Source organism: Aythya fuligula, chromosome 24 (assembly GCF_009819795.1).
Source record: "Aythya fuligula isolate bAytFul2 chromosome 24, bAytFul2.pri, whole genome shotgun sequence".
Taxonomy (NCBI): domain Eukaryota; kingdom Metazoa; phylum Chordata; class Aves; order Anseriformes; family Anatidae; genus Aythya; species Aythya fuligula.
In genome coordinates, this window is record NC_045582.1 from 688,260 (window position 1) to 697,033 (window position 8,774).

The 8,774-nt window shown below is 58.5% G+C and overlaps 1 protein-coding gene across 1 annotated transcript; it reads left to right on the forward strand.

Moving 5' to 3' along the window:
- Positions 1–11: 11 nt before the first annotated feature.
- Positions 12–4,058, forward strand: MRPL45 (mitochondrial ribosomal protein L45). Its single transcript, XM_032202687.1, has 8 exons — positions 12–64; positions 243–432; positions 866–983; positions 1,360–1,458; positions 2,028–2,076; positions 2,315–2,464; positions 2,545–2,718; positions 3,626–4,058. The coding sequence occupies exons 1-8, from the start codon at positions 17–19 to the stop codon at positions 3,716–3,718; spliced, it is 921 nt and encodes a 306-aa protein (XP_032058578.1). The 5' UTR covers positions 12–16; the 3' UTR covers positions 3,719–4,058.
- The last annotated feature ends 4,716 nt before the right edge of the window (positions 4,059–8,774 follow it).

An 8,774-nucleotide genomic window follows, 5' to 3' on the forward strand; every position in this document is an offset into this window, starting at 1 on the left:
GCAGCGCGGCGCCAAGATGGCGGCCGCCTTGAGGGCGGCGGGCCTGGGGCTGCTGGGTCGAAGGGTGCGGGGCGCCGGGGGCGGCGGGGAGGGGAAGGGAGAGGCCGGGGGGGAAGGGCCGTGGGCTGGGGGGAGGCTCCCGGTCCGGGCACGGTCCCGGGCGGCGTTGGGCGCGGTGCTGTCGGCTCCGGAGGCACGAGGGGCCGGCCGTTAACGCTTGGCCTCCCGTTTCTTCCCGCTAGGCCTCGGCTCTGCGCCCCCCCGGGGCCGCCCCGCCGTGCCTCGCCGTGCCCGTGCGGACCAAGCGGCGGCTGTTCGTGCCCGACTGGGCCCGGGAGCTGTCCCCGGCCGAGAGGGAGGGCCGGCTGCGCGCCGCCGCCAGGGCGCTGCCCGAGGACCGCCTGGAGCGCGCCTTCTTCCTGGCCTGCACAGGTACCGCGGCCCCCCCACCCCCCCCGGGGCCGCTTCCCGAGGGGCGATCCCGTAGAGGGACGGAGCCCCTCCTGCTGCAGGCTCCGTCGCCTGCTCTGCCCCGTGTGGGTGGAAGCAGCGGCCCTGCGGCTCTCGGCTGTGTGTGGGGCTGTCGGCCCCTTTGCACCCGGGACCAGCAGTGCCGTGGGAGGCCGTGCTCCCTGCGGCTGGGTGCCTGGTCCTCGTATCCTGGGGCTGCGTGGGAGAGGAGGAGAGCAGGTGGTCTAACACAGCTTGTTCACAGTGAGAGGTGCCCCTGTCATTTGTGGCCATGCTCTTATTTCATCCTAAAGGTGTTTTCAGGGAGGAATCCTTCTCCAGCAGCCTCTGTTACCTTCATCATGCAGCATTTGGCAGTTTTTGAGCCTCCCGACCTCTCTTCTCTCTCTTGCAGCTGATATTATAGACCCTTATGTCCCCCCTGAGGGTGATGCCCGCATGTCTTCCCTATCCAAAGATGGGCTGAGGCAAAGGGTGGAGAAGCTGAAGCAGACCGCTGCCTCCCAGCTAGCGTATGTACCTTCCTTTTAATTAGCCTGTGGTGTTGAAGCCTTGCCCAGTTCTGTCTCGCAGTGGTGAGGTGGTGTGTTTGTTTACAACACTGCTGCTCTTGTACCACTTAACCAACCCTCCTTGGTGTGAGAGGGAATGCAAGGCATCTGTCCTGGCATGAAGGGGTGCAATGTGTGCTCACATTCCCTGGGTTCTTTGGGTTTGCAGCAGTACGTATCTCTTATGAGCACCTAGAGATTGTGTCAGTGGGGAGGGAGTCTCTGGTTCCCAGTTGCTCCCTGGGAAAAGCAGCTCTTGAACTGGATAAGATTCTCACCTGAAACACTGAAGTGTTTTTTAATTGCTGCAGAGCTTTCTTTTTTTCTTTCTCTTCAGTCTGCGGAAGGTAAAGGATCACGTTCCGGATTTCAGCACGAAAACCTTCCCAGAGAAGGCGCAGGAGATATTCATTGAAGCTCACAATTGCCTGGCAAAGTAAGACCTGGTCTCTGACCAATGTGGTTATGCAGGACCTGCTTCTTTTTGCTTATATGCTCTGGTTTTCTTCCTTATCTTTCTAATCCTTGTGCCTCCTCTGCAACGAATACTTCCTTCTGCTGCCCTCATCTCTCTGAAGAGGAGGTGGCACTGGAGGTTTGGGAATCAGTGCTACTAGCAGCTGAGCTGGTGGTTGCTGCTGTTCAGCATCATGCCATGGGGAATGGTTTGGATGTTGAAATGATGCTCCCCTGGCTTGCTCCCCTTTCTAGAAAAAAGTTTAAAAAGTTCAAAAAAGTTAAGAAGTGCATCATTTATGGTTGCAATTCCAAACATCAATAGAACACTTAGGCCATAACTAGCCTCCAAGGGATGCTGCCATGTCTTTCCCCAAAGTCTTGTCAGCCAGCTAGCATTCAGGTTCTGATTCTGTGTTAAGATCACAGCTGAGAATCTTGTTTTTCTGCTTTGCGGGTGGGTTATAAATCTTCTGGAGAAGCAGGAATTTGTGAGTAAGCCTCTTTACAATAAGTGTATTTGAGTAACTGGGTGTGTTTCACTTGCAGTTTTAACAAGCAGAAACTTCACTCCCTGGTGACAGAGCGCTGCTACCCGGTAAGTTTATCTGGGCGTTAGTGTGTCCTTGGTTGGGTTTAGAAAACCTTAAAGAGTGTGGAAGGGTTGAGAAATTGTCTCTTTTCTTTTTTCCCCACCCGAATACAATAAAGACAGTGGGGAGACAAAGCACAAGTTTAAGTAACAGCTAACGAGCGAGTGCCTCGTTACATGCAGGAGTTTGCTTGTTCAATTCACATCCCAATGAAGTTGGTGCCGACTTATTTGTCCTTTTCAGGACATGGTCCGTGGCAACAGGTACAAGACCATCCGCTGGAGTTTTGTGGAGTCTCTGGAGCCTCCGAGAGTGGTCCACATTCGGTGCAACAGCATTGTGAACCCCAGTAACCTGTACGGCCAGGTGACGGTGCGGATGCACACGCGGCAGGTACGTCCCCCTGTCCCCTTGTCCCCCCCAGCAGACTCCAGCCCGGGGCCAGCCCAGCGTGTTTCCTGGCTCTGTTACAGACCCTGGCTGTCTATGACCGGTTTGGGCGGCTGATGTACGGCGGGGAGCAGGTGCCCAAGGATGTTCTGGAGTACGTCGTATTTGAGAGGTATTTGGTCAACCCCTATGGCACATGGAGGATGCACGGCAAGATTGTCCCAGAGTGGGCTCCACCGAAGGACCCCATCATTAAGGTAATGCCACCAAGGGCAGACACCAGCATGGCCTGTGGCTTTGAAACATAAGTTCCTAGCTTATTTTGGACAAAAACAGAGCTGAGCTTCCTGTACTGGGCTGGTGGTGCATTTATTTGCAAGCAGTACCATTTATTACCGTGGGATTATCAGCCTCTAGCATCTCTCACGGTGGCTAGTGAATGTTACAACTGCTAGGCACTGGGTTTAGTCCCAGGAGGTATCTGCAATTTGTGTGCTTCTGTCCTAGATAAGACCAGTAAGTTTTCTGCTGCTTCTGGAGTCTTTATGACAGATTGCAGCTGCATTTTGGTGCACACAATTGTTGAATATTGCATGGAATTTCCTATGATTAAAGGAAATACCTGAGAGCAATCAGCACTGCAAAAGACAAATCTGTAACTTGAGACAGGCGTGGGGTCTGCTCTGAACTATGCAGGGAGTTGGGTTTTAAGCCATCTGATTGCTCCTGTACCTAGCCTAGTTTTCAGGGGTGACAGAGGACTTCACTGAAGTCTGTAGGGTGTTTGAGATCTCTGTCTGCAAAATACAGAGAGGTAAAATACATATTCTAGGGTAACCTGGGAGATGTAATAGCAGACCAATGGTATTTGACAGGTATGTGATAATTCAGGGCTTCACTGCTCCCTGTACTGCACCTGGCAAACTGCGGCAGGTGCTCTGCCCTCCTGTGTGACAAAACAGGTCCTGGAGAGGCAGGAGGTGAGAAGTGCAGTGTGGTACAATGCGGGTGATACCATTCCCTGCTCTGTCCTCCCTCCCGCTGCTGCCATCTGGTCATCTTCCTGTGCACTGCCACCACCTCCTGGTCACCCTTTCTCACGCTCCCGTTACAACAGTTCCGAGCTGCTCCATGTTGTGCTGATTTCTGTCCTTGCTGTTGCAGACGGTGATGATTCCCGGCCCAGCCTTGGATTCTTCACAAGAGGTTAAAGAACATAAAGAAGAAACTTCAGAGCAAGTACAGAGGCAGCAGTAAGAACAACCCTGAAGGAACAAAACGGAGAATGCCTGTGGAGGGAGCCGGCTGGGTGTAGCTGTGCTTTTCAACAAAGCAGCTTCAGAAACGGACTCTGGTCACTAAGAAATTGCCTTGAAAGGAGCGAAAGAGAAGTGGGAGAGGATTCAGATGAGCTCTAAGAGCTTTATTCTGTCCAGATAGACTGTGCTGTGTCTTAACCTTCTCTGTGTAGTAGGTATTGGTGCAGCAAGCACACTTTAAATCAGGTTCTCCTGAGTGGGTCCTGCTGAATGGGTGCTTGTTAATGGCCAAGCTGTAGCACAGCACTGATAATTTAATAAATTTTTTTGATTCCTGAGGTCAGTGTTTGTGTCAATTAATGTCAAAAGGCAGCATTTCTCATAGCTGACGGGTTTCAGTGCGTTTGTTCCAGGTGCCCTCAAGTTTAGCAATGTTGTTAATGAGCGGCTGGCACCATCCTGTGGACACGATGACATTCACATCGGGCCCTCTGGTTTAGCAGGCTGTGTGAGTCCAGAAAATGTACCCAGGGGTTACCTTTTTCCACAGCTGCAAGTAAGGCAGTACGCTGCTGATCTGTTCTTGCTTTGCTCAGGTAGCTTCTGTTTGCACCTAGTCACAGAGCAGCAAATCCACTGGTCATCAGGTAACAGCGTTTCCTTTTCCAGCCTCGTACTGCTTTTTAATTCAGCCATTTTCAAGAGCTTGTGAGAGTTGAGAGCATTTTTTTCTTCCTTGAGAGAGATTTTACAGAGCACGCAGTAAGATTTATGGCTCCTTATGCTTGCAGAGTTGTTCAGTGTTGCTTGTGAATGATGTTCCTTTGAAAGGGCAGAATCCCATCTCTGTGCTCAGTTAGGAGAGGAGCCAGCGATGGAATCCCTTTCATCTTTTTGGAAGTCAGAGGGGTGTCACAATCTGTCTGCCTTTCCTGCAAGAACCTACTATATCGAGCCTTCTGCCTACGCTTCATTCATGAGCTGGAGAGAGATTCAGTGCTCCAGCATATGTGAGCTGGGGTAGGAACAAAAATAAATGAGCGAGCTGCCTGGTCTGTGTCTGCTGTGACTAAGGCAGCGTAGAAGCGGGTGCGGCTGTGACTGCTCAGCCGCTTCCTACGGCCACGGTTCTTCAGCTCAGGCTCTGAATGAGAGGAGTGTTCTCTGACAGTGGCTGTTTTTTTTTGGGAGAACAGCATTTAATTCCAGTGTAGCTCCCCCATTTCCTTTGCCAACCTCTCTGACTACACCACTGCTGTTCCTGGGTGTCCTTTTCGGCCTCACTGCTTTCTGTTGTAGCTCTTCCTTAGATGTATTCTGTACATTGCCCACAGCCCATAAATCAGCCGAGTGTGCACGCCGAGGATAACTTTATTTTCTGTATGTACACTTACTTACACCACTGCATGACTTTGACGTTCGGCACTGAGGATCACAGCACACAACAGCGACGCCACTTTAAGGAGAGAGGAGGCAAACGAAGGGACGGCAGGACAAGCCCCGAGCCCCAGCCTTGCAGGGAGATCAGAGAGAACAAAGCATTTGCTTCTGTGCCTCTGGTTTTGATTTGCTTCCACTCAAACGGAGCAGAGGAACAAACCTGGGGAGACTGCTGTGCTGTGCTGCCTGGGGGGAGCAGGGGGGAGCAGGACCTGCACAGCCCGCAGCGTGCAGCCCAGCTCTTCCCCTGGTGATGGGATCAGCCCTGCCTCATGCCCTGGAGGTCGTTGTGCCCCCGTAGCCTCAGCACCTTCCCTGTGTTACAGGACCTGGTTTCCATCTCTGCCCCCAAAAGGGGTGTGAATACAGCAAGAAATTGAAACGGGGCATCCCAGCTTCCTACAGGAGGGCAGTAAAAGTGACGGCTGGGGAGTGCCAGCGGAAAGGGTGATGGAAAATCCCCCCTGCGATGGGAAGGCGAGCTCTGGGCATTGCACACGTGTGTACAAGAGACGTAGCCAGCAATAACGAAGTGCTTTGCAGAGTCAGTGGCGTAATTAGTTAAGACAAACGCTTCTGGGGAGTTGTTCTCCTCCCCAGGGGCACCGTGGCTGCCCTGGGCTCACGATGGAGTGAGCTGATCCAGCGGGCAGGGGCTGCCAGCTCCCCCCACACTGAATTCCCGTGGTGCTCGGGAGCCCAGACCCTCGCTGAAGGCAGCCCTGGGCTGTCCCCAGCCCTGGGTTTTGGGTCCCCGTGTGGGCAGGCGGCGGGCGTCAGCTCAGGACTTTCCCTGCACAACCGCCGCCAGCTGGGGCAGGCGAGCTACTCGTGGTCCCACGGGCAGACATCGGGGCTGCTTTGCCTCGTGCCCCCCTCTCTGAGGCTCTCCCCAGCCCTTTGGGGGCTCGGGCTGGGGTCTGTGCTGTCCCCCTCCCACGGGCACACCGTGGGTGCTTTTTGGGTTTCGGTGCTGGGGGCTGGGGCAGCCTCCTCTGCCTCCCAGGGACAAACCTCGGCCACGCTGGCGCTGGGGCTGGGGCTGCTGCTGGCCACGTGTGCTTGCCGAGGGAGCCCTGCAGCTGCCCGCAGGGGCTGGGAGCCCGGCAGGATGCGGCGCAGGGGCTTGTGCTCGGCCTGGCCCCCAGAGCAGCCCCCGGCCTTCGGTAGGGCTGGTGGAGACGTGGCCACCGGTTTTGGGTCTCCGTTCCCAGCGGGGGCTGCTCCATCAGCTCCCAGTTTGGGCGCGTGGATCTGCAGGGCCTCGGGCTCTGCTGCTTCCCAGGGGCAGATGTCGGATCTCCGGCTCTCCGAGCTGTCCCACTTCTTGGATGCCTCTCTCCCTGTCCCAGCTTTTTGGGGGGGCTCCTCCATGCCCAGGCTCTCCCAGGGGCACACGGCCTCTCGCTCGCTGCTCCCCTTCTCCACCGCCTTGGAGGCTCCCCGGTGTTGGGGCCGGGGGCTCGCCTCCCCCGGGGCTGCCCCCATCCTCTCAGACGAGGCTCCTTTCCCTGGCAGAGCTGCAGCCGCCTCCCAGGGGCAGATTTCAGCTTTATCCCTGGCTCCCAGCTCCTGAGCTTCCCAGGGACAGATCTCCATGCTCAGGGCTCTCCCTTGGGGCAGCGCTGGGCTCCCCAAACCCGGACTCTCCCAGGGACAGACCTCAGCCACGCTGCTCCCGGTGCTCCCCGGTTTGGTGGGAGCAGCTTTCGGCAGCTCTGTGCTCTTCGTGCCCCCCGTGCTCTCCCAGGGGCAGACGGCCTCACGGTCCCAGCTTTTTGGGCTGTCTCCGGTCTCCTTCAAGCCACCTCGATCGGTGGAAGTGTTCCTGCTCCCTCCAGACCAACCGCCTCCGCCCTGCCTCAGTTTCCCTTTATCCGAGGGGACAGCGGCCACCTCCCAGGGGCAGATCTCGGCTTTACCCCCAGCCCCCAGCCCCTGAGCCTCCCAAGGGCAGATCTCTGCCTTCAGGCTCTCGGTGCTCTGAGCCTCCCTCGCTGCAGACAGCGCTGGGCCCCCCACGCAGGGTTTTGGGGGGTCCCAGGGACTCATGGCATCGCTGTTGCCCCCCTGCAGAGACCTCGCCGGGCTGGCCAGTGCTGCCTGGCGCCTGATGCGCTTCTCCCCCCGCGGGCCTGCCCTCGGGGCCTGCTCTGCCCTTGGCTGCTCCCCGAGGGGGGCTGCAGCCGCCTCCCAGGGGCAGATTTCGGCCTTGCTGCCAGCCTCCAGCCCCTCGACCTCCCAGGGGCAGATTTCTGCCTTCGGGCTCTCCGTGCTCTGGGATTTCTTTGGCTCAGCTCTCGACCCCTCCAGGCTCTTCCCAAAGAGCTTCGCGGAGATCTGGGTGTCCCTGCGAGCCGCCCGACCCCTCTCCTCTGACAGCTTTGCTTTGCTGCCCTCGGGTTCCCCTGATTTGGGTTTGGCGGCTGCCAGGGGAGCCCCACGCGGGTCCTGGCTCCCCTTTCCCTTCCCCGGCGGAGCTGGGGACACTTCCCAAGGGCAAATTTCTGCTTTAGCCAGCGGCTCCTCCTCAGCTTCCCACGGGCAGACGTCGGCCTTCTTGCTGCCAGCGTTTCCAGCCTGGGTCGGTGATTTGGGCAGAGCCGGGCTTTCTGCCGTGAGCCCCTCGCCAGGCTCCTCTGCGCCTTCCCAGGGGCACACGGACACGCGCCGGCTGCTCCCTTGGTCCGCAACATTCAGCCCCTGGCTCCTGCCCCCTGGAGCTGCCTTCTGCGGGGGAACCCCCGGGGAATTTTCCTTTTCCTCCTCGATTTTCTCTGCGGCAGATAATGATAACGCCGTGCTCCTCTCCCAGGGGCAAACTTCTGCTCGGTGGCTGCTGCCTCCCCCGGCTTCCCAGGGGCACACCGAGGCCCTCGCGCTCTCCGGGCTGTCGGAGGTGAATTTTGGCAGGTCCGAGCTGTCGGGAGCTGCCCGAGGGGGGGGCAGCTCGGTGCCGGCGCTGCCCCAGGGCCGGCTGGCTGCTGGCTGGCTGCCCCCCCCGTCCTGTGCCCTCAGCAGACCCAGGGACCGGGCCCGGATGCTGCTGCCCTCCCTGGGCAGCCTCCCCCCGTCCTGCTGCACCTTCCCCTTCTCTGGCTGGGGCTCCCCCACCTCCCAGGGGCAAATTTCTGCCCTGGGGGCCGGCCCCCCCTCTGCACTCTCCCACGGACAGACCTCGGCCGTCCTGCCCCCCGTGCTGCCCGCTGTCCCTGGGGCCGCTGCCGGCAGCTCTGGGGGCTTTTCCCCCAGCTCTGCCCCGGGCCCAACACTGCCAGGACCCCCATGGGGGGGTCCAGCCTCGTCCCCACTCCCCTCCCAGGGGCAGATCTCTGTCCTCAGGCCACCACCCGCCCAGGCCACCTCCGTGCTCCTGCTCCTCGCGGGGAGCCCCTCGGTGCCGCGTCCCTCCCTGGCACTGCAGGGGCCGGGCTGGCTGCCCCCCTTCCCCAAAACCTTCTTGGGGCTTCCCCCCCCAGCAGCCGTCGCCTCCTGTAGAGCCAAAGCCCCCGGGGGGGCAGCCAGGGCTTCCCAGGGACACACCTCAGCCCTCGGCCCCGCAGCAGCCACGCTGTGCCCGGGGACCTGGGGGCTGCCTGTGCCCGGTTCCAGCG